The 26,867-nt window shown below is 40.1% G+C and overlaps 1 protein-coding gene across 1 annotated transcript in view; it reads right to left on the bottom strand.

The window, feature by feature from the left end:
- Positions 1-26,867, bottom strand: part of NOX4 (NADPH oxidase 4) — a 102,139-nt gene that overhangs the window by 29,498 nt on the left and 45,774 nt on the right. The window contains exon 13 of the mRNA XM_030477485.1: positions 6,351-6,432. Within this exon, the coding sequence (XP_030333345.1) occupies positions 6,351-6,432 (82 nt within the window). The remainder of the gene's footprint in view (positions 1-6,350; positions 6,433-26,867) is intronic.

Here is a 26,867-nt window from a genome sequence, read left to right as displayed (position 1 = left end):
TTCTAGTGGAGGGTGTCCCTGCCCATGGCAGGGGGTTGGAACTGGATGAGCTTAAGGTCCCTTCCAACCCAAAACTTCCTATGACCAGAAGTCCCAGGAAAAAAAACCCATGAGGGCTCAGTGCTGCTGGTGAGATTATCAGCTTCTAGCCTGCATTTTGAAATTAATCTTGGAGCGCTTCAAACCCAGTAATTTTCGTGCTTAATGTACAATGCTACACAAAGCATTTAAAGTGCTTGTGTGGGCACTTCTGAAAGGCTCCTTCACTTGGCACTTTCCCATCTGATTTCAGCAATATGGGCAGGCCACGTGTTTTTGCAGTAGAAAACAGGATAGAAGTTATTTTAGATGAGAGAGCCAATTGCAAGCAACTGAAAGGATTGTGGAAGACCTGATTTCTATTTCTGGTCTCATCCCCAGAAGAATTGCTCCTGTGTGACACTGGTAACCCACATCAGAGCCCCATGCCACACTTTGTCCTCCGTAACAAGAGAACATCTTTTGTAAAGCACTTCACAGAAAGCCCTTTATAGAAAAATCACCCTGTGAAAGTTCACCTCTTAAAATTAGAAATTGCTTTGCCTTTACAATGAAGACTGAGTGACGAAAACATAGGTCATGATTTTTCCCCTTGTTGGACACCAATGAAGATGTTGCTTTTGTTTCTAGTGCAAACTGAATTGGGTCTCTAGGCCATGATCCTGCTAACTGCTCTCATGCATGCTTAAATCTGAAATTCAGGGGGAAAGCACCGTCACTTCCAGAAGCCACAACTCACTACTTTCTCTAGTTAGACACAAATTATCTTCCTCCAAAAAGAAAAATGTTCTCAAGACAGTTACAAATAAGATACAAGTTTTATTCCTGGGGTATTATTTATGAAATATTATCAGTTTCTTGGCTCGGATCTCAGGCTGTAGTAGGTTGGCATGGATCCATTACAGATCCATTACCATCAAAATGAGTAGGAACCAGATGGCACAATGGTTTAGGGCACTAACTTTCTGCCGCCTATTTGTCTAGACTACTCCATGATGAGAATTGAATAACACCATTTGGCTTTGTTTGAGCTGAAACTTTCAGCAGCTTTTCAAAGATGACCTTCAAAAATATGTATTTGAAGATACATATATGTATAAAAATCAAGATCCTGTATTTTCTCTTATTTTGTGACATGAAAATGACCAGTATTTTTGTGCATACACAAGAATTCTACCTTAATTTACTAAGAATATATGCCAAAGAAAGGTGTGTAAGTAAGTGTATGAGTGGTGGAAAATAAACGTATTTGGAACACACTGTTATTTCATTACACCTGCTAAGTTCTAAATTCATCTTTTTTTCTCCAAAGTTCAACACCTTGTCACTCCATTTAAATAATAAGAAAGCACTCAATTTACATTGTCTCTCTATTTGACAACAAAGAAGTGATGTTATTTCCTTATATGCCCATTATGGAAACAGTTACCAAAACACTTTTTGTAATTCTTGCCCATGTTTAAAAAAGAAAAAAAATAAAAAAAATAAAAATAAAACTTTAGAAAGATTTTAAAAACAAAACCCCAAATTATTAGAGAGACACTTTTTAAGTAAGCCTTACCCTGCAGAATAGTTTTATTTATTTGTCTGACAGAAGGGTAAGTTTTTAAATCACCTCCAGCCTCTTGCATGGATATGTAATTTCAGATAGCACAGGACTTTCTTGTCTAGCAGAAAATGGTACAGTGAGATGGCAGAGATTGGAAACTGAAGTTAAAGAAATAACGTCATACATATGTGAAGTAATCAACAAGTGGAACAAACTGATCTAAAGGCTTGTGAATTTTCCAGTTTTTAACATTTCAATTTAAAGACTGGATTCTTTCTAAATTCATGCTCCGCTTGAACCAGAAGCTTGCTGCAGGGATTATCAGTAATGCTCTACGGCTTATGTTAAGAAGGGACTCAAATTAGCCGGAACATAACAGCTCCTTCTGTTCTTAAAATCTGTGAATCATCCAAGAACTTTTCCACCAAACCCACAGAAGATAAGAATGAAGACTGAAAATATTTCTGAAGTGGGGAAAAAAAAGAAGCAAATAATCCCTTTAAGAAACCCACATGTGTATTTGAGGATTTCATTAATATCTTGAAAATATAAAGCACAGCTGAACTGTCAAGTCACTTGTATACAGAGAAATTTGCTAAAAAGCTGTAACGCCAGCAGCATTTCTGGCACATCCCTCTCAAGTGCTGTTTTGTGCAGTGTCAGCCTCCCTCCTGCGTTTTTCACCCACCAACCTGATTTCTCACTCTCGCACTTCTTTATTACTTCCCTTATCATTCCCTTTTTCTTTTCTTTTCTTTTTTTTTTTTTTTTTTAATTTTTGACATTATCAGGCCCAGCTACAAAAGACACTTCTCTGGTGTTACCGGGCAATTGCTCATCCTTCCCTTGTGCACACAGCACAGGCAGCCAGGAGTGGAATGGAGTCAGCAGGAAAAGACCAATCAACCCTGGTGGGACGGAGCAACCTGCACCCCTGCTGCTAGCACCAACCACCCTGTCACATGTTGGACCCTAAAGCCCAATTAATGACCATAATAGAGTCTGTCTTCTTCAGGAGCAATCCTCTGTAGCCTGTGTCAGCACTTCAGTAGTTATTGCATTTTATGAGTAAAATGTATTTTATGAGTAAAATGTATGAAAAAATCCATGTAATAAAATACTAGGAATGTCATCAATGAAGCGGGCAACCAAGGAAAACACAAGCTTGACACCAGCATGAGAAAAGCTCCTGCAGAAATATGCTAAGAGTGAAATCTTGAAGTGTTTTTTATGACACATAGGAGCTACAATGATCATTGTCAAAGTAATGAGTCAGGATAAGACTCACTGCAACAAGTTTAGTTTGTTGGCGGGCCTGAGTGTGTTGGGGTAACTCACCTTGGTGACTTCAGCACGCTCATGGAGATAGGGAGAGAAGGAACAAGTGGCAATTCTGTCTGTGATTTGGTTCACATACAGAGGCTTTTCCCAGGCAGATACACTCGGAGGCAGCTACGTGCCTCAACCCATTTGGCTGCCCACAGCTGCAAGTTTATTCTTAGTTTCAGGAATGTGAATCCTCGCAGACAGGATGACGGCTTCATGTGAGCTAGCAGACAAATTTTCTCCTCACAGCATTTCTCTCTGTGGATGGGTGGGTTTCCTAATGAGGTGGATGAGGGGGGTCTAGTGACGTCTAATTTCTGAACCATGCATTTCATCCTCTGACAGTCACTTGAGGTATTAAAAAGACTTGCCTGGATTAGACTGGTCTTGCCAGTTCAGTAACCTGTAACTATGAGCAGTGAAACTATGAGTTGTTTCATTACGAAACTACTATAGGCATTTATGGGACAACATAATTCTATATTCCTTCCCCAATAACTATAATTTTTCCAAGACACAGTTATGTTGCGATGTGAGTGAAGTGTAAGAGAAAGCCAAGCTCTTTCTGCTCTGCAGCCTTGTAAAGAAAAGTTAGAGGATGTATACCACAGGTTGGGCTGGTTGGCTGGATGCTGTACCGATGTGCTGGCATAGCACTGGATCTCAGTCCACAAGCCACGATGAAAACTGATGCTCGTGATGCCACACTACTTGTGGACACACAGTGCTAAGTCAAAGAATTCAAAGTGATGTGCCATGTGGCTTTATAAACCTTAATCTTTGCAAGCTCAGACTTCTATAATAATCTCCATGTGCCAGAGTAGGTATTTGCTCCTTGGCTAAGCCAAGACCAGCAGAATAAACCCAGGCAAACACATAAAAAGACCCTGCATTCCTCCCTTCATTAGCCAGAAGTGCAAAGTGTGTTTCTTTGACATGTTTACCCCAGCAAATCCAGAACAACGTGCATGCATATTCTAAAAAACGTCTTCCAGCCATTCCAGTGCACAGACATCTTCTCTGAGAACAAACACATCCCCAGTATTATCCTGCTGTTCCCTGGGAAAGAGTTCAGGTTGTAATATAATAAATGTACAAGAACATAATTCAGGCCAGAACATCAAGGTTTCTATTTCTTTCAATAATTGATGGATTACAGTTTGCTCATTTAGGCTTTAATATTTATTACTATGACTCTGAATATCCTGAGAAATGTGGAACATCTTCCTATCCAATCTCCTTCCTTTGGACATGTCTCTTAAACATGTGCAAACTTTTGTCTTTTCTACTTACTAAACCTTGCTTAGTCAAGCTATACAGCTAAGTCATTACTGAAACTTTTTTTTTTACCTTCCATATACTTAGGATTTCCTTAAGCATTACAAGTTCCACCTTGTGCCCTAGGACAATTTTTCATTAAAATGGCCTTACTGCTCAGATCCTTACGTAGTACAACCAACCATTGCTCAAATGAAGTCAATGAAAGGAAACTGATTTATAAGATCTGTCTGTTCATTACCTTCATTTCTGTTAAGTGACCTTTCAATGAAAATGAGCATAGGGAAGGGACAAAAACTGACATGGAAATAAGACATGGGAATATATATTATGAAGATGAACAGGTTTTCTGCCTTGCTGAACACAAATATTTCACAACCCCCAAGGAAACTAGGACATGTCAATAGTCTTCAACCAGCTTCTAAGTGAACTATAACACATGATAAATTTCTGTAACAAGCAAGCAAATTCGCACCAATCAATGATGCTATGAACAGAAATCTATTGCTTTCAAGAAGATATGCAAACTTCTTTTTCAGTTAGGTGCCAAAGTTTGGCTGATTTTGTATATTAAAGGAATCAGTCAATCTCACCAAGTAATGTGTCTGAAAACATGTATCATTTTGGGATGCAAGGCCACTTTAACTTCAAATAGGAGTAGAGCTCCACAATATAAGCTATTTTTGTATGGTCTTCAAAGGGCTGAAGCATCCATTGAACAGAAGGCAACGGGCACTCATTCACCCATGCATCTGACAATGTGTAATATTGCTAGTAGGCTGTACTTGCCAAGAATGCTAGTAATAAATGGAATGTAAAGAAATGGAAAGTCAGACACCTTAGGAATGATTTATATAGAAAGAAGTCTGTTCTTTGAGGAAGTATGATAAAGTAGTTTCTCAGACCAGTTTGACAGTGTCTATACCATAAATGAAAACATCTATGCCAAGCAAAGTGTTCTCCTACCATGGAAAAATAACTGTTCCAGTGCTCTGAAGCGTGAGGAGAAAAATAATAATTAATAGAAGTACTCGTGAAACAAGTAGACCAGTTTATCCACCTAAGGTGTCTCCCACAGTTTCATATATCGTACCTTCACAGTAAGTAAAACAGTGGCAATAGATAATGCAAACAATAAATTCAGGGGGATAAAATCCTGTCTCCCTCGGAGCCAATGCAAAATTTCACCATTTTCAGAATCAGGATTTCATCCTTGATTGCTTTTATTTTCAAGAATCCACAGTGAGGAGGTGACTGGTTTTCAGCACTCAGCCCCTCTATTTGTTACCTGCTCTTCAGAAAGTTCGTATTATCAGATTTTAAGAGCTGTACTTAATACTTAGCTCCACTGGCTTCTTATGTATTTCAGGAAATAATCACTAAAATAAATAACTTTGCTTATTTCCATTATCATTGCTGGATTAGCTCCAGACTTTTCATTCTTCCTTCTCCTCTCCCTGTCCATCCTGCACTAGCCTTCTTTCATTGCTCACTCTGGTTATGGTTAATGTGAGGACTAGTTCTTTTTCTTCTCCTTCTTCCCCCTTAACTGCCTCTTTTCAAGAACTAGCTGAAAGTGACTGCTTCTAACCAATATAACAAGGAATATTCATTGTTTTGTTCAGGTATGTCACCTGAGAGAAGAGGTTTTGTCAAGGATACTCCATACATGCAAGACCTCCTAAACACATAACACTTCTCTTTTGGTTTGCCTGACCATATATCCCTAAGAAGGGCAGAAAAAAAATGTTTTCTAGTGTTTGCAGGCTTCCAGAGGGGAGCCTTTTAAAACCCACGGGAATCTGTCACCCTAAATGATGGAATCCCACAAGACAAGTGCGAGGATTAGCCTGGCAAAACATCTGCCTATGTCAACACAGTGTCAAGTGAAACAAAGCTCCACCAGACACTGATCCAGGCAACTTAACGTCTGCACTGTGCCACCACCTCCCTGCTGACAGCTGGGCACACTCGCAAAGCACGTCTGCTTCTCCCTGACACCACTGAAAGCCTGCAAAGCTCAGTGCAAGTGTGGCTCCCTGACAGCTCTGCTGTAGGACTTCACACCAAAAGCATGTACAGTGCTATAAATGCTTCAGTCTCCCTTGCTGCAAATAGATAAAGAATGTATTTCTCCCAAGAAGACAATCTTACTTACTTGGGATAGCGCCTCTGCTGAAAGATGGGCAGAATCTCTGTATCTTGACTGGAATGTAGAAGCAGTAAATCCCGAAATCTTTCTGTCAGGACAAAGAGAAAAAAAAAGGAAGAAAAGAAAAAAACAACAAACCCAGACTGTGACTCTGCATTCAAAGGTCAGGCCACAAGTAAGCAAACAGCAATATCAGTGAATTCTCTTCTCCAGCAATACTTACCAGAGGACAAAGCTATAGGGAATAAAATCTATATATTCATACAAAACTGCTGCTTACTGCTTCCTGTAAACCTTTCTAGTAATACTTTTAAAATTTTTTTTTTTTTCTTTCATCCAATATTGAATTTCAGTGGTGCTTACAAATTTCTGACATCTGTGTACAGGTCTTCTGGATATCATACACAGACAGCCATAAAGAGTCCCTGCCTTGAAGAGCTTAGTCTGAACAGAAAGGAGGCGCCACTAAGAATTCACCAGCCACTCAAGGGTCACAGTAGTCTAAAGAAACATATTAATTAATTAATCTGAATTAAACTGCAGTACAAGTCCTTAGGTAATTGATTAATTGATATTTTCAAGGATGGTTGGAAGACTGGATTGGCTTTGGTTCACTATTATGTATTTAAAAAACTACATCACAGGACCATATGCAGTAAGTAAGGTTTTTGTAATTCGGCTTTACTGATCACCAAGTGAAGGGGTGGCTGTGGTTGGTGTAGCTAACTTGCTCTGACGCATTTCTCTTAGAAGTGGTTAGACTCAATACGCGAGCAGGATCTGTAGGAGCTTCTATCAGTATCAATTTCTCAGTTCCTGGAAGATGCAAACCTCCTCAAAATTCACTTGATACTCAAACTTGCAGATAGAAAGGTGTTTCTGACCCAGGTCAAATCCCCTCAGCACACCTCATAGCTCTCCATAGCATGGGACGTGCTGTGTTTCCTTCTTTCCTTCCATCACCTGCAACTTTTATTTAACCACTCCTCCCATGGCACAGAAAACTAGGACACTGGTGATGCCCTTCCCAGCTTTGCATGCCCTACTCTTCCTGCAATACCTTATAACGGTGGTTTGATGTCTTCAGCTACAGGTTTTACCTGTCATTTGCTAAATGACAGTTTGTAACCTCTGTTGTGCCTAGTAGCTGTACTATGGAGTTTTCCAAACCAACTATCTGTTCCATGTAAGTTCTTCATTCTGGGAACTGAACCTGAGGGTAAGTGCAGTCCTCCCGCCCCTTATATCCCTATGTATCTCAAAATATCCTCTAACACTGGGTTTACAGATAAGGATATCAAGGGGCAGAAAATCAGTGGAGAAAAAATATGAATCTCCCAGTTCCGAAAAAGAATCATAGCAGCTTTCTTACTTCTTACAGGTTAGCATATGATGGCTTTCTTAACATTCAGTTTTATTTACTGTTATGTCATCATAACCAAACTCCACTAATTTGGATGCAATTCTACATAACCTCCAAAATGAAAAAAAAAGCAATCAAACCCATACTTAATGATTCTTTGATGAAAGCATGATAAATTCAGAAGAATTTTGTTCATCTTTTGTTAAGGGCTCAGTTTTAAAGGTCAATAGCCTCAGACGGTCTAATCTAGTCTTTCATCAGCTGCCTAAGATGTATTGCAAACATCTCGGAGAGGTAGCAGGGTCTGCCAGTGAAGAAACAAGGGCTGGTACTTAATATCTTTGTTCCTTTATTTCTACACCTCTTCAGATTAATTTTGAATATGATAAACAGTTGTACCTCCAAATTTCTTACTGCATCTTCAAAGTGTAACCTAATTTTCCCTGTACCTAACTAGGACACCGACCAGATGTGGGCAACAACAATAACCGCAATGCTGTAAAGACGGAAGTGAAACTCAAGGAGCATCTTTCAGGGAACACACTGCACATTGTCTTAACAAAAAGCTTGTCAATACAGTTACTTCTCGACCTCTTGCTGAATTTTTAGGAAGATGCAGAGATTTGCTTTTTTCCTCAGTTCCCTGGTACATGGCAACACGCTATATGTGGGCATGCCCTTTGTCCACTACGATCTTCAAAAGACACTGGACAAGAACTGAAAGGCTTCAGGAAGCTTTCACTGGTGCAAAATAGCCACGTGCGTATATTTCAGAACAACCACATCAAATTCCACCCCTACCTCAGGACTTTCCCAATGCAACTCAAGCTACTACTGCATCTCTAGGAACCCTTTCTAAAAAGGCTTTGTATGAACAACAGCCTCTGCGTGTGCCTAGTGAAGGAATGAGAAGTTTTCAATGGAAAACACTGAACGACAGCACTTGAGGGTTTTGACCTCCAGAATATAGTGCTAGTCACCATGATTAAGGATTTGTCTTTGGGGTGGTCTGATTTATTTATCTTTGAGGGCTTATAACCAGGTGTAACAGCAATACAAAGCACGAGAAGACATGCTCCTCTTAGTTCAACAGTGTACAACACTCCATTCCATGTAAAGTGAGTGAGGCTGGTTTGGCAGACCTTGCAAAGTGCCTGTGACTCTCTGGGAGAGACAAAACACATCTTAGCGAGGGTGCATATATGTCCCACTCCATTGTTCTACCCAAGACGGACAGCACACAGGCAAAGGGCCATATTCCATCTCTATCCTGTACTCCATGACTCTTTTTCTTGTGCTGCTGCCCTTTCCCATTGATCCAGGCTACCTGGCTGCACTCCAGGACTCAATTCAACAAGCCACAATCTTGAAAATATTTTGAATAGTAATGTGACAGGGCTGGCCAGTACTGGAATGAAAGCAGCCAAGTTACAGCATCTGAAATTGGCCTAAGCAGCTTCCCTACTGGATCCTGTTTCAATTAAAGTCAACTTTTATTTTTTTCCCCACACTATGGCAAATTTCCCAGGCAGATGTATTTTCTTTTCACCGTACGACTTTACTCATTTTTCCATGTGTCTTGGTTTAACCCCAGCCAGCAACTAAGCACCACAGAGCTGCTTGATCACTGCCCCTACTCTGCAGCAGGATGGGGAAAAGATTAGAAGGGTAGAAGTGCAAAAACTTCTGGGTTGAGATAAAGACAGTTCATTAGGATAGAAAAGGAAGAAAATAATAAGAGTAGTAATAATAATAATAGGATTAGATCATACAAAACAAGTGATGCACAATGCAATTGCTCACCACCTACAGTCCGATGCCCAGCCAGTTCCCGAGCAGTGGCCCTCAGCCAGCTTTCCCCCCCCGTTTACATACTGAGCATGATGCCACATGATATGGAACATCCCTTGGGTCAGCTGGGGTCAGCTATCCCAGCTGTGTCCCCTCCCAACTCCCTGTGCCCCCAGGCTACTTGCTGGCAGGGCATGAGAAGCTGAAAAGTCCTTGACTTAGTCCAAGCACTGCTCAGCAGCAACTAAAAACATCAGTGTGTTACCAACATTATTCCCATACTAAATCCAAAACACAGCACTATACCAGCTACTAGGAAGAAAATTAACTCTATCCCAGCCAAAACCAGGACACCATGGCAACACTTAGGCTATATGGTAGTATTCTACCTCATCTCAAATACATCCTACAACTTCCTGCAGCACATGAAGCCTCCATGACCTGTAAATCCAAAATGGTTACATATTTTGCTGATATGTGGAGATAGGCTTTTTGACCAGCTTAAAATTCCATGATTCCCAGTCCACTAAGCCTCACGGAGTTTAGTTCTCCTGTTTTTTCACCATCATTTCCTTCCCTCCTGATTAGTCATCTGAAAGACTAATGACAGCCCACCATTCACACAGCTACTAAAACAAATACAATTACACCTAGGAAGAACCCAGAAAGTTGAAAATTCTATTTTAAACTTGCTGTTTATATTTATTTAAGGGAAATAGAGAAGATTTTACAGAAAGGCAACTGGTCTTTTAGTTTTCCAACCTAGGTGAATAAACAGTGATCATCCTTCTGTTCAACATTTTAGTTTATTTAAGCATAGGAGAAAACAATATGAAATCAATTAATCATTACACAGGAACCTTCCAGTCACTCTAAACATGCAGAATAGTCTCCTTTTCTTTGAAGAAAGTCTCTGTACACTCTGCTTTCCATCCTAAGCTGCATTTGCTTCCTAAAAAGTGGTCAGCTCCTTCTCTTTTTCTAGCTGTGTGCTTACCAGATGGTAATCCTTCTCCCTTCCTGATTCTGGCATGAGCACATCCTTTCCCTGCTGGAACTCTAGGTGCTTTCTTATCTCTAAAATGTCCCACCTACTATGTCAAAATTAGCTTGGACAGATTTATTTCTAACTAGACCTTTCTCATTTACATTATAATCACACATACTGCATGATTTGTTAGTGTATACCCATATATCATCCAATGAAGAAACACAGTAAAAGGCAATTCTTGTCCAAGAAACCTTAAAAGGTTGGAAGATGAATGACGGGAAAGAAAAAGCATCACTTTCTTTGCTTCAAAACAGGGAAGAGAGATGTTGAGGACCACAGTTAGACTATTTTGTATGTCTACCATGACAAGACAGCAATGAGTGACCCAGGCTGCCCATTAGCTATGCTGCCAGACTTGGGTTCCTTGGACAGCCAATGAAGAGAAGCAGAAACAACACCAAAATTAAGCAGTCTTGATACTCAATATTGAGTCAGAAATCCTTCTGTAGGTTACACAGCAACTCCGTGGCAGAGCTGGGGATTAGCTTGACCATTGGAGTTCAAAACCAATGTCTTAAGAAACTGATTTTCTCAGAGGTTCTTACTATACTTGAATGCTATTTCTGTCATGACAGCAGAGTTCATTCCACAGCTAAACACTTACAAAGTGCAGCAGTAAAACAGGGTCTAGAAACAACACAAAAAGGTAACTTTAAAAAGATATCTTTATAAATACACACTCTGAAACAAATGTTGTTTATGCAGATTTTTTTAGTACTGAGTTCTACGATTGCTCCCTTTGACCATCAAGGGCTGTACTTTGCTTTTTGAACTCCCCACAAGCCAATGCAGAGAGGCTCTGCTACCCTTTTCTTCACTAGTGGTGCACTTTCCTCTTTCACAACATGCCAGCAGAAATGATGAGGCATCGGTATATCCCTTTCTGGCTTTAAGGTAAAGTTGTTACACTTGATCTAAAAAGTCCTTACATTCACAAAAACAGAAGAGTCAACTTATGCCACAGGGGTATTCAACTGGTTCTCTCTTTGTAACTCGTAATCCGATACAGAAACTAGAGAAAGCCCAACCTTTCAAAAACTACATGACATTTTAACACTGAAATGGAGCTACCATCCAGCTGTGCAATTACTGCTACACTATCCAGCACTGCAAAGCTCCAGAGGGTATATGCTTCTAAAAAGCTGAGCAAAAGCACAATTCATCAGGCTGCACTGATTCACAACAAGGGCCCCCCTACCCTAAGATCTTGCTTCACATGCAAAAACCTTAAGAAGAATCAGCGCAAGGCAAGACCCTCCTGCTGTCATTTTCCCAGCCTCCAACCATTTTTATCTCAGCAGATCTCCTGATCCTAAGGTGGTCTGCCTATTAAGGAATGCCTTGACTTCTCTTTCAAGTACTGGCCCAGTCCTCCATGTAAACATCCTGATCTATCCCACATCCTCTGACAAGGAGTTCCATGTTTCTCTCACCTACTACATGAACATTCATCACCTCATGTTTGCTCTGAAATGATGTCTTACTGACTGTATTTGATGGCCAAAAGTTCTGATACTGCCAGAAATCACGAACAGTCAAGAGTTACTCATCCCCTCTTGCAGTGCTATGCATGATTTTGTAGACCACTGCTATGTTCCCCTAAATTACCTCTTTTCCAGGCTAAAGAGTCCCTGCATACTCAGCTGTCCCATGTTTGGAAGCCTTTCAATGCTTGTTATAATCTTTGCCATTCCTTCCTGAACCATGTCCAGAATCCTGCCTGAGAGATGAGGACCAGACCTGCACTCAAGATTCAAGTCCTGGGAGCACCACAGAATTACCCAGCTGCACAGTGATCGCCTCTGCTTTATTCTCTATTCTTCCCCTAATAAATTTCATCCTTATTGCTCCTGAGCACTGAGCTGATGTCTTCATGGAAATAATTATCACAACGCCAAAGTGTTATTCTTGGGCTGTCATGGTCACTTCATCTCCAGCCATGTGTATTAGTTTGTCACCAAATATATCAAACATCACTACATACCCATATGCATACATGCACTGGTATTTTTAGCCAGGTCTATAAATAGGCTTGCAAGCGTAATACATTTTATACATTTGAATAAGCTATAAGAGCTTTTCATTAAACATATTTAAATGGCAGTCACAAAATAATGGAATTAATCCCATCCAAGGCTAAAATTTTGTATCGTAATAAAACCACGATGAGTTACTGGGAACTCAATCTTGGGCTTTGCCTATTCACATTTTGTCTCAATTTAGACTGTAAGCATGGGATCATTTCACCCTCTTACTAATACAGACACATTCATTATTACATTCAAATATGCAAGTAAATTACTCCCCCAAAAAATCACAGAATCACAGAATAGTTGAGGGTAGAAGGGATCTCTGGGATCACCTAGTCCAATCCCCCAGCTCTGAGCAGGGTCTACAAAAGCAGGTTGCTCAGGGCCATGTCCAGTTGGGTTTTGAATATCTCCAAGGATGGAGACTCCAAAACGTCTCTGAGCAATCTGTTCCTGTGCCTGACCACCCTCATGCTAGAAAAGTCTTTTTCTTAAATTTAAAATTAATTATTTCCTGTATTTCAATTTGTGCCCATTGCCTCTTGTTCTGTCACTGGACACTACTGAGAAGAGACTGGCCCCACCTGCTTTACTCCCTCCCAGGTTAAAAGCAGATAGGACAAAACATTTTGGAGAGAACAATTACATGCCATGACACTCGGATTCAAGATCTACTGAACCTTTCCCTGTGCAACATCAGGGATGATTTAAGGCTGATAAGATTATATTTTATCTTTTGCCACCGTTACTGAGTGATGCACACCCAAACATACACCAAGCCAGTCTTGTGCAAAGCACTCCTACTTCAATACAACAGAACAGGAGCAATGCACCAGCAGATTTTGGCCTAGCAAAAGATGCCCCTATAGAGACGGCACTGCTAAGCACATCCCAGTTCTTTGTGCCAACTCCTTTCCTAAAAATCACCCTAAATTTCATTGATATAATCAGCAGGTCTGTTTAAGGGAAAAAAAACCCCCAAAAAACTAATATCAGTATTTTGTGCTGTTTTGTTTTTTGTGCTTTGGGTAAAACTGCAAACCCATGTCCGCTTGAGAGGAGGGACAAAGCAGGTTGGGAGTCAATGGTATCCACGGATGATAGACACGCAGTCAAGACACTGACTTACCATAGGTTTCATCCATGCTGGGCAGGTTAGATGCTTACTTCTCTTAGTTGGGGCAGAGATGGGAAGGAAAAATGCTAAAGAAAAAACAGTTTGCAAAAGAGAAAGGGGGTCTCCTTGTTAATGCACCCTTGCTCCCTGCTTTGCTGTAGAAGGTGGTGCTAAGACTGCCCAGCCCTCTTCCCTCCAACTGGAGCTTGAATGGTGTTGCTAATCACCACAGCTTAACTGATGTTAGTAAGGTCTCTAAGCATAACTTTTACTTCCTCCCAGCTAAGCTGAATACCTACACTGAAGATGCTAAGTTGTTCTCAGGGTCTGTGCTGAGGCCCAGAGGGAAAGCTAAAATACCCTAAATACTTAAGGGACAGTGCTTGGACAAAACAGCGCTGATATACACACACCCTGTGGGGGAAAAGCCTGTCCAGCCAACCACTTAACTAAACTAAAATGCTAGAAATAACAGTAACAAGGCTCCAAATAAGAAATAAAAGAAACTCCATTTATATATAAGAATCATTTCCCTTGTGTTTTCAGCTGTCCATGTCTTTCAGATAACACACACAAGGTCTTCTTTGAAAGCACTCCTAGCACTAGCTGCACTGAAACATAACACAGGATAAAGTGATCAGAGCCCAGCTGGATCCTATTTTCTATATAAATTTTCTAGTCAACTGGGGATGATCCACTGGAAAGAAATGCACATTTTTTCCAAAGACCTAATCACATCTGAGGCTCCATTTCTTATAATATCTCTCAAAGGGCAATATCAAAACCTTCGCAGGAAATCATTTGAATGACTAGCAAATGAAATGAGCCACCAGATACTGGGTTTTTTCTCTTTTTTTGGATAGGTGATAAAATGCAATGCACACAAGTGTATCAGAAGTTTGGTTTAATTTCACCCTGATGTGAGCAATTCTGTTATTTCTTCTTACATCTGAATTAGATAAGTCATTCTTGAGAACTTAAGCCACACCACTCCCTGAATATAAACTGCTATATATAACCTCGTCTGGGTAGTTCTCATTTACTCTTAATTAATAATTTCTTAAAAACACATGTATTTGCTGCCTTAGCACTAGCTCTTGTGTAGACTCTTTAAAATATGCTGCAAGGTTTTATACTGGATTGTCTCCATCTTTCAACTATTATGTTATGAATGTAATGAAATACTAAATAGACATCTTTTTACATGACAGAAGGTCTGTTACCCCTCCAGTCAACAAAAAAAGTATTCTCAGCCTTGGATGGGAGAGAAAAGCTTTTCTATGTTACTAGGTAATAATACTGCATTGACAACTATTTTCTAGAACAAAGAACCAGTGGTTTAACATGATTTAGGTCACACAGTTTCTCACATCATTGTAAGGAAATGTAAGGAAAATCACTTCCAAAAAAGTGATTTTGCCAATTTCTGTATCTATAAGCAGTAATTAGATATCTATCCGTTGATTCTTTTAGATACCAGTCATGATCTGGCATACAACAACGCCTCAGTGTACCATCACAAATTCAGCAATTCAAAAGGGCACAAAACCAATAGCAACCTCTTCATGAAGAAATGGCACATGCTGGTACGTATGTGCTGAGAAGTATGGGAGACTTTTACAGAAATATTATTTCTAAACAAATTTTTGGATCAATGAAATGCTGCTTTATTTGGAAACTGCACTGCCACACTTGTTAATAACGGGGCACAATTAGCATAATCCCCTCAACCCCCTAAAAACATGCAAACATCAAATAACAGAAATGATAAAAAAATTCTTCCTTTAATTATGAATGTTGCCTTTTTCAAACCAGTCACAGCTAAGCTCAAGAGACACTCAGCTGACACAGTGTAAGTAAAATCCCTGAGGGAAAGCCCTGTGCTGTCAGGCTGGTATCAGCCACTTGGCAAAGCACAGCAAAGCATCACAGCTGCATCTTGGAAAATGTGCATGGGTGTCTATGGCATTTTCCTTGAGGAAATGGCACTTAGAGTGTGCTTAATGAATATGGGAATATGTTAAATTTATGGGAGGAGATAGTCCTTAAAACTGTTTATCGCAATGAAGAGTACAAAGTGCCCACTGATTTATTTTCATTTCACATTAGATGCGGAAGCTTCTCGGAGGCTGTAAGTGTCCTAGTTACCATTGACAGTACAGGAAAATCATCATAGCAGCCATTTCAGCAAAACTCAAAATAGCAATAACCTCTGAAACTCTTCCTCTCCCCAAAATCCCCCTTTAGCACTGAAAAACGTGTCAACAGCCCTAAGTAAATGCTGCCCTGCAGTGAGTCCCCACCTTGTCCAATGCAAATAGACACACAAATATGCCTGTTTGGTTCCACAGACCTTCGAGGCTCTCTTCCCAGTAGAGCAGCATTCCCCTTCACTCATGATCATGAGTTATACTTCAGCAGGAAGTTATACTTCAGCATAACTTAAGATTTTCTGGTTCCAGGTAAGTCATAAAGCTAAGCAGCCATCCACTGTTTATCAGCTTCTACATAGAATACAGGGTGCCTTCAAATTATTAAAAGCACAGTGACACTTTGTGTAAATCATTGTTCAAATTTTACTCTCTATAGACGGTCAAACATTTTGCATCAAAATATGGTTTAGATATGGAGAATTTAAGAGAAAAAAAAATTGAAATCTAAAAAACCCACAAATGTTGAAAGTTTAGGGATGGGTGTGGATATTTATAAATAAATAAACTGCAGCACTTCATACAAGTCACAATGGAGTTTTCTCACATGCCCATCTCTTTTCTCAGTTAGAGTTGCCAGCCGGACTGTATCTGCCACAAGGCAAGTACATTCTCTCTCCAGGAGTGAGACCACTTCATAGTACAGCAAATATACCCTAAACTGGGAGCCCAGCCAAGAGAAGAATAAGAAAGCTGGAGACATAGAAAACCTAAGAGGCAGTGGTGAGAGCATTTACAAGTGATATTTTTGGCTTTCAGACAGTATTTTTGACCATATGAATTTTTCAGAGGAACAACAATATTTCTCATGGAAAAGGTAAATGAACTTTAGGAACAAAAAGGGGGGGGGGGGGGGAAGTATCTTCTGTTCATTTTTACCAGTCAATCTTATTGCTCATACTTCTGAAGGAAAAAGTTGCTTCAAAAAGTAACTGGGTTACTTCATTCCCTGCTCTTTGTTTTGACTTTGCTGCCCCTTTGTTAAACCTGCTGAAGGCACTGCATGCCTGAAAGACAACCTGCTTTTTCCAGCTGTTTCAGATGATCTAATAAAAGATATTACCTCCCCCTGCAAAACTTGCCTCTCATGGAATATTATTTCATTATAGAGTCCTGTGGTCTGATCTGCTACAAATGTCACAAACTATTTAATACGAAGTATCATGATATCCTTTTTGAAACAAGCTCTGTCACTTTATCCCCGTTCTGAGCAAAAAGAGCTTTAAATAAAGAAAAAGAGGAAGAACAAGAACATTCCTGAGCTGCAGAAATGTGGGTTATAATGTCAGTGAAACCAAATACAGGCTGCACCCTTCCCATCAGCTGCTGCATTTCATACCAAAGTGCCATTTATTGCCATCACAGCACACTCTACGCCGCATACCACAATGGGCAAGACTGCAATCCCATTCACAGTTTGGAAAGTCATTTCCAGCCTATAAATTCCCTCCTACAGTTTGTCCTCACAGCGCTTTAGTTAATACAGAGATAATTGAGTCATTTGTCTCATTAAGAAATGCCACGTTCAGCACGTAGCAACTGCCATTTCCAATTTCACTCAAAATTCAGATGCATTAGCAATAATTTACCTTGCAGAGTCTTAAACTTTATAGAGTATTTAAGGCATTTCTGCCTTGACGCCTTTGGAAATTTCAAGGCCTAAGAAATAGAAAATAATTGGGGTTTCATTACACACTAATTAAATGACTGACACTCACAAAAGGATGCTTTTATATTAAAAACTGGATTGACTGGCATTCTGATAGGAACTTGCCCACACATCTGTATTCTGCACTGGGGTATCCACTTTTTTGAAGCACTGGACCATGAGGTTCATAGTCCAGTACAGACCTGTGATTGGCACATAGTTTCATGTGTGGTTTAAGTTTGTATAGAATATCATATTATATCACAGAATGGTTTGTGTTGGAAGGGACCTTAAAGATCATTCAGTTCCACCCCACTCTGCCATGGGCAGGGACACCTTCCACTAGACCAGGTTGCTCAAAGCCCCATCCAACCTGACCTTGAGCACCGCCAGGGATGGGGCAGCCACAATTGTAGCCATAAATATTTTAAAGTAATAGCAGATACAAAAAAATATCTATTTCGACAAGTTGTGGAAACCTGCTCTTGGCCAATTGTCATGACACGATTCTTTCAGTGCAAGTTCTGAGGTTTGGTTTGGTTTGTTTCTCTGAAGGAAGAAGTAAAACTTTTGCAGCAGTCACATACCCTTTTTTTTCCACAGAAATCCAATTTCTACAGTTGACAACTATATAGTAAGTAGGTGGCAGATTTTTATTAATAGTATTTAGGATTTAATGGGACAGCTCTCCAGGGGAGGACTGGGGCAGAGAACAGCTGTGGCTGCAAGACTGGCTGTATTTCCTTACAGTGAAACCCAAATTCTTCAGCTAGTGCTTGATGGATCAGAGAAACACCACATATACTGAAGTCAAAGGACTGGAACAGGAACAGGAAGATGTGTGTGGCACATGAATGCAAAGCTCAGTTGCAAGGGGCTGCAGGGAATTACTGCTAAAATTGGGGTGGAGGATCTGCTTCACATGAGCAAGGGCAGCACTGATTTTAATGTATCTTGGAATAGAAAGAGATTTTGGAACAAACAGTTGCTGTTTCAAGGAAGTCTGAAGTTTGGGGTGAGGACAAGCAGCTGGCAAAAAGTGAGGTAAATATACTTACAGAATGAAGGAGAGAAAATAATGTAGTAAAGGAGATGGGATATCCTATCAACAATAATATGACAGCATAAATACACTAATATGATAGCAAGGAGCTATAGAGTATTTTCTGTGGAAATACAGTGAAAATGTCATTTGACCATGTTATTTGATCGCAATGACATGTGCAATGTTGTGGGAGTTTTAATTAACTCCCACAGTTAACTGCTGAGCACTGAACAAATTCTGAGCAAGTGATGGCCCCTTTTCCTTTCAACCCAAGCTTAGACAAGGCATCTGTAGAAATAAGCGGACAGGTAGGAGAGACCAAGGAATAAGGAGCAATACAAGGCACCATCATGATAGGTAGTCTTCTGACTAGCCCAGCAACCACCTCTGCTTGGAGTCTTTATGGCAAAAGATAGCTACACCTTAGATCTTACCACAGCCCAAATCAATGATGAGACCTCTGATGAGGTTTTAAATACTTCCGTATTTAAAATGCATGTTAAAGTGTAGAGGGTATGGAAAGCAAATAGCCAGATAAAAGCAAGATCTTGAACTTAATACAACAGATCAATCAAACAGAAGGTTCAAAGGTGCCATGCTCATTTTCTTTAAGTATTTGCACACTGTGAGGCAACAACTAAAATGCACATGCATTTTCCAGTCATGGTTTTTGCCTGGAAATGAAGGAGGAAAGGGGAAAGATAAAAATGGGAAAAAAACACTGAATTATGACACCATCACAAATTTGAGCTTCATTTTCACAAACAGCCCAGAAAGAGCCCGTGGATATCTACAGGTTGAAGTTGAAAAATCTGCAATCTATTTCAACCCCAAGTTTTGGTTTTTGCTTGTGTTAACTTCTGCATAGAAATTATTCTAAGAAATTCTAAAGCATCACGCGGGCATTGGGAGTGCATAAAGATAAGTGCCCCTCTGAGCATAAAAGTTTATAAATATCAACAGTTTCTATGGAAGTTTTTTGTTCTTTTTTTAATGTTCCAAATTTGAAAATTATTTTCCTAATTAACTACTACATTTTTACAATCTGTTGGAAAAGGATCCAAATGAAACCTTTCAAACCTACTTTTAAGATATTTTAACTAGCAACTGTTAGTTAAACTGTGGCCGCTCATAATTCCAAGTCTGAAGTGTGTCTGCTTTCTTCTTCTGCCCCTAAGGGAGACATTTTAATGAACCGGGAACAAAGCAAGATGATGTTTGGTGGGGATTCTTCAGCAAAACTTAAGTGGCATCTAGGGGAGTCCACTACTGTCCCCAGGGAAGTGCAGGCATGCATGAAGAGCTGGCATTTTAATATGAACTCTCCCATTTCACTAGGAACTATTACATATCTGAGCTTGCTAAAAGTGCACAAAGGAACCAGAAAGTCCAGCCAGACTTTGTATATTCATTGCTTGAAGCAGCTGTGTATACCTCTGCACAGAAACTACCACAAGAATGGAACCTCCCTAAGCATCCCTAAGATTAACAGGAAAATGGTAAAACACAGGCAACTCCAGAACAGCAAACACAGCATATAAATAGCAATTACAAACCCAGAAATTTGCCTGGCAGTCCACTCAAGTACATGTCCTAGAGCTTTTCTTTCTTGTGAGTCTTTTTTCAAAGTAGGGAGTAGGTTTTTGTCTTTTTTCACTACACTCATTTAGATCACGTCAGCTGCTACATGTTAATGTGCTCCACAGGTTTCGTTCCCGTAGTTTGTAAGGACACTTAAAACATCTGATGCACTGCAAGGAATCCTTCAACCTTGTATTCTTGGATCAATTCTTAACTACAGCAACATCCACACATCCTGTGCATATTTTATCCAAGGATAAAGATAATTTACATCATTCAGCCATGTCATTTTCTACAATCATTGCACGAATAAAAAAAGCCTGGGATATGCAAAAGGTGGAAGTTTACAAACAACAGGATGCATGAAGAAAGGACTGCAGAGTAGAAGAAAAATCCCTTCCAGACAATGTTTTCACCTAAAAATCTTCTTTCCCATGTAAAACTCATTAACTATTCAAATCAGAGTTGACTCAAGATATGCTGGTTTTGGTACTAAGCCAGTTGGAAGCCAACTAATGAAAACTAATCTAGGTCTAGAGCCAAAAATTCAGATCTGTTCACCTTCAGCATTAATGCCTTAATCAGATGAAAAAGGCTTTCAGCACTGAGCCAGAAAACTAAATCTGCTCTCCTTCTCTTTCTCCATTCTCTTAATCCTGTCTTTTATTGAGTTTGTTTGCAGTAATAAAAAAAATAATTAACGAGCATTAATGGCAATGAAGAATAAAACTAGTATTCCTTATGGCACATTTTGGCTAATTATATTGTTAAAGAATTTTAAACCTCTCAGTAATGTAACAATATTACTTTTATTACTAATGTCAAATTTTATAGAAAGAAACACAATTAAATCTTTTTAGCACTCAATTCTGGTATCTTCCTTAGAAGTTTAAGTAGGATTCACTGACAATGTAAGAATTGGTACTCATAAAATCTAATAGGAGAAAATAACATCTATTCCATCTCTGTCTTCTGCTTCCAAAACCACACATTGATTTTGCTGGAACAAACGACAGTACCACGTCATTAACACCTCTATACCCTGCCAGGAATCTCATGGAACAACTAAACACAACAAAACACATGTTACTATGGAATGAAAAAGACCCAAATCAAACAAAGCTTGAGGTAACAGCAAAAGACTTGACCAACTGTTCATCGCTGATGACTAAATATTTTTAGAGAAACTCGGTAGCAGTTATAGTGATCCTGGGACAACCTTGTCACATCCTGCTGGCAAACTTTGTAGTCTTATTATACCTCCTTGTCATCGGTTTCACACACTCCTCCAGTCTGAAGCAAAATCTACTAAGAATATCATAGATACTGACTGAATGATCCACTACTTCAATATCTCTATAACTGTCCCTGGGGTGACTGAAAACGAAATATAACTTCTTTGCTAGCTCCTGCTCTTGCTGATAAATTCCAGCAATGCACAGCAATGCACAGTGAGGCTTGGGATGTTTCATGCATTCTCTAAACTAGGAGCTGCAGCAGCTTAACAAGGTCACATAGATACTCCTGAATCATTTGACAAACCCTCCCAGCCCAGCAAGTTCAGGTCATTCTTCATTCAGAGTTACTCAAAAGGTATGTTTATTTTCTTCTGGTGAGCACGCAAAAAATCCTTAGCCTCCAAAATCCCAAACAACTGCCTTAAAACTGTTTAAAAAAAAGAAATCTAGGGTGTGTACTCTTTTCTGTCTCAGGTTTTAGTCCATAGGGAGTTAAACAAGGGCCATGCTTTCATACATTTCTGGAAAATTGTTGTTTTTAACTGAAAAAATGTTTTGTTTTGTTTTTCTTCGTAAAACTTCCTGCTCCAAATCTGGACCTTCTAGAAAAAGGACTATGACAGTATCTGAGAAAAATTCACATCATACCACATCAGATTCAAAATAAGGTAGTCAGTGCCTAAATGACCTAATGAACCTGTGCATCCTCATCTCTAGCAGGAAGAATTAAGCAAAGATACATATTTTCTGACAAGACCTAGAGTTTACCAGGGTGATGCAGATCAGTACCCCATGATCTGTCCTAGCTCTAGGTGGAGAGTTCCGGCACACATCAACACCTTCTGCTGCCATGACATTTAGTAACCTATAGGACAGAAGTCTTAGATTCAATATGTGGTATTAAAATGCTCTTATGGCATCCTCACAATCAATACCATGCTGCGCAGAAGGGTGGTCAGGCCTTGCAAATGTCTCTAGGATCATACACAACTACAGAGGAGGAAAATGTCACTACAAGATAACAATTACTGGAGAGTGAAGAACAGCAGCAGTGTTTTAAACACGGTCCCACATCAATTTGTACCAGCAACACACTTGCAACATAACAGCAATGTTTTATTGCCTTAAGACAACGCAGTTCACCTTAACACCTCTGAGTGCTGTGTATTTATTTTCCACAAAAACATGCTGCATGGCCTCAGAAGTCTGTTAGTTTGGCATCATCAATATCACTTTCTGTCTCGCACCCTGATGTTTGTCTGGTGAATGAGACACATTGTCTTGATACACCGCCACATTTTTTTTCACTGCTGTGAAGTGTCTGGACACAAGGCATGGCCCACGGCCTCTCTTTTTCCCCTTTGGAGGTGCCAGACAAAATGTCGGCTTTAAAACTAAAGAAGCAGTAGTACTTGACGCAGCAGCAAGGACAGAGGAAGCATAAGGCTGATAGATGACAACGCTGAGGACAAACTAGACAGTAAGTGGGGCAACAAAAGCTTTCGGAAAACCCTTTTGTAAATACTAAGCCAACAACTTGTTCAAAGGGAGGGAGAAATAGGTGAGCACAGAGATATGAGAGAAGCAGAATGAAACAAAGGTGTTTAGAGGGGAGGTGAGTAACAAGATCAGCTTATCAGCTAATCGTGTATCTCACAGCTCTGATTCATACACAAGCCATTACAGGGACTTCAATGATACTGTAGGGTTTAAAGTGGCCATTCACCAGCTCAGCTGCAATAACTGTCAGAGGAAGACACGCTGATTTAGCTTAGAGCCAGAGGGTAATCCAACCTGCAGAGCTTCACCTTTGCCATTACCACAGACTAGCCACTGTAAACCCAACATACCTTGGGTGTCTACGTCCTGACAGGCTAACTAAGCTGTGCTCTACAGCCATAGGTTTCACCTCTGTAATATGATGAACTAATTGCATTAACAGTAAAAGCCACCACAATTCCATAAAATGTTTTGTTAATACAATAGGTGCTGACTTAAGCAGTCATATGTCCACAAAAGGATAATGTCCTGGCTTTGGCTCGGATAGAGTTCATTTTCTTCCTAGTAGCTGGTGCAGTGCTGTGTTTTAGCTTCAGTCTGAGAACAGTGCTGATAACACACTGATATTTTAGTTGTTGCTCAGTAGCACTTACCCCAACCAAGGACTTTTCAGTCTCATGCTCTGCCAGTGAGGAGGGGCACAAGAAGGCGGGAGGAAGCAGAGACAGGACACCTGACCCAAACTAGGCAAAGGAGTATTCCATACCACAGCACATCATGCCCGGTGTATAAACTGAGGGGAGTCACCCGGAAGGCCCAGGTCGCTGCTCGGGTTGGGCTGAGTATCGATCGGCAGGTGGTGAGCAATTATATTGTGCATCACTTGTCTCCCTTGGGTTTTATTCCCCTCTCTCTTTTTCCTATTATTATTATTGTTGTTGTCGTTGTTATCATTATTGTTGTTATTATTATTTTACTTTAATTATTAAACAGCTTTCATTTCAACCCGTGGGCTTTACCTTTTTTCTCATTCTCTTCCCCATCCCACTAGGGAAGCAGGGTGGGAAATGGGTGAGCAGCTCCATGGCACTTAGTTGCTAGCTGAGGTTAAAACATGACAGTAATTATGTTATCACAAACCCATTCGTTAGGGAGATCTGTAATAGCTATTCCATTATTCACAGTAACTAGTACACATGGCAAAATACAGAAAAATTGTATTAGGAACCTCTATATGGGAAAAATCACAACTAACTGTCAATTACTAAACTAACTACCTCTGAGTTAGTGATGTATATGTAACTAGACTTTCTTTACAATGAATGAAGAGAAAAAGCCATGCTTAGGGCTTGGCTTGTCTCATAAACTGGTCAAAGGCCTACAAAAGGAGCCATGGGAAGTATTTCAGGTGAAAGGATCTGCTACACTGGCATCAGAGGGCACATTACAACACCAGAACCTGTGTGTCTCTCTTCTGTGGCAAACATGAAAACTAAGCATGATACAATTACTAACATTCGCATAACACAGATGAGAAATAAAAGTGCTTAGACTTGTATTGGGAATTTATCTAATGGGAGGGAACGTTATGCTTTTATCCAAATCTGCTTCTGAGGAGGACAGGTTCTCAACTCTTCTAAGCTCAGATAGTACTATTTTGATTTCATGAGAGCAAGAAATGCATTGTTTAGGGGTCTGGATTACCATTTGGTTTGCACAGCTACTGTTTCTGAGGTTCCTTCCTCTCTTCCTTATTTTTCTGTCTTATGTTTTTAATTATTCAAATCATTGCTTTAAAAGGCAATTAATAGTATTGCCTGAAAATCTACTAAGTATCTGCTTCTATGCAAAAAATTACTTCTGGAGTCACGGCCTTTTACAAGAGCCACCTCTTGCAGCTTCTTCCATTGCACATCTAAAATGATAAGCACTGGGATATGGGCAATAAAAGACTTTCCAATAACAGCAACTTCTTATCAGGAGCTGACCATCCTATTACCTCTACCTTTTCTCCTGACATGCAGTTGCTTTCCCAACCTACAAAACAAAGTCACTAAGGCCATGAGGTATTCTATTAAATTTTCAAAACTTAAGACTTGGTGTCAGAGACTTGACCCGAAACATAACTCGCGGAATTGGTTTGCCAGCAGCGTGCATCCGCCCTCAAGACCTACAGTTAATGGCAGGAAATTGCTCCTTCACCACATCTCCCAGGTGCAGGCAGCAGAAGCTAAAGGGAGAAATGACTCAAACTAACCGGTTCTTCTCTGCCTTACATAACATATCTGCGCTACTCTTTCATCCTTTTAATTTAAGCTTGTAATTGAGTTCTCTGAAATAAACTGTTAATTCTCTTTGGTGTCAGGCATAAACTGTCAGGAATGTAAAAATGTGATACACAAGAGAATTTGAATAAATAGGATAAAGGCTGAGAGAACGGGTATTGAGAAGAGCTCAAATAGCAGTATTTCACACAAAAACTCCTCCAACCCAATATCCTGTGCGCAGAAGCAGCCATTAAAGCATGCTTAAGAAAGATAATAAGGAATGCCGCAAATATAATCCTTCCTCAAGCAGTCAGCAGATTAGAGACCATGAATTGTCACAGGGCTTAAGGGACTGAGTGAGAACAGGGCTCCATAGTACAGATGTGGCATAAAGGGCTGGGTGAACTGCCTGCTTTGAACCCGGGAGAGATATCCCTGTTTAGCAAAACTCCTACAACAAATGGTCTTTGTAATGTGACGATGTCCTGAATCTCATACAGTCCTATCTAGGCAAACCTGCCTCTCAATGGAGAATATAGATACCGAGTTGGGAGCATAACATTTAAATGCTAATAGAGACCATTTCACACCACAGAGGCGATCAGAAAACGATGCCACTTCTTTTGGAAAACTCATTTAGGCAGTACTTCTCCACCCCACTTGTCCCAAAAGCCTACTGTCCTCTCCCAGGTAGGAATGATGCCTGTGACGAAAGAGAAATCATATTGGGGCAGACCAGATGTTAATTAGCCTCATAATATTTGTCTGACCAACATCCTATACTTCAAACATGAGCAGAAAGTCAGGGTGATTATGGAGCATACGTGCATATGGCACTGTCCTCCCAACCTCTGCCTATTAAAGTTTCAGTGACTTCCACAGCCAAATATGCAGCCAGACCAACAAGTTCAACAGATATTCATGGACATATTCTCCCTGAATTGGTCTAATCCCTTTTAGGGCAACAAGCTCATTTGACTCAGTTCCACAAACACACAAGCTGATACAAATTAACATGGAAAACAATTCTTCATAAGAAAGGAACAAGATGGTGTTGTGTATTTGTCTTCCTTACAAGGGAATGCTATGCTAAGGAAGAAGAAAGTCAGCTTCCAAGGAATAATGACAACTATCACTGGAGTACACAACTGTCACAGGGAGCAGCAAATCACTACTCTCCTCTGCGGGGAATCCTGGCTTACACCCCTTGTCTGGAGGACATTCAAAGAGCAAGGGAAGAGCATGGAAGAACATGAAAGCAACCTGTAATCTCAGTGTACCACAGGCGTTAATTAACCTGGCAGCCATCCCAACTGCTGGCATCAAAATCCGCTTATCTGGGAGCTGCACATTTCAGCGTTTCTGCAGACACTACTAGGCACGGAGGCACGGCTCTGCATAGGGCAGCAGGCTACCAGGATATAAGGGAAAGAAGCAGAAACGGAGGAACACTGAAAATTATGACATTGCAATCATAAGATCTGTTAGTAGTTGGAAATATGCGTTATCTGAAGAAATGTACATCTGAATAAAGCAGGGGTTGCACCAAGAATGTAATAAGAACTACCGTGGGAAAACAAGCATGAACGATCTCTAGTGAGAATACACCACAACTAAAATACAGTCATGCTGAAGCCAAAAAGGGGTAACAGTTCAAGAAAAGGTATTTGTCTCTGAAAAGG

This window comes from Strigops habroptila, chromosome 2, assembly GCF_004027225.2.
Source record: "Strigops habroptila isolate Jane chromosome 2, bStrHab1.2.pri, whole genome shotgun sequence".
Taxonomy (NCBI): Eukaryota; Metazoa; Chordata; class Aves; order Psittaciformes; family Psittacidae; genus Strigops; species Strigops habroptila.
The sequence above is the reverse complement of the archived record's forward strand: the minus strand, read 5'-3'. Positions and strand labels throughout refer to the sequence as shown.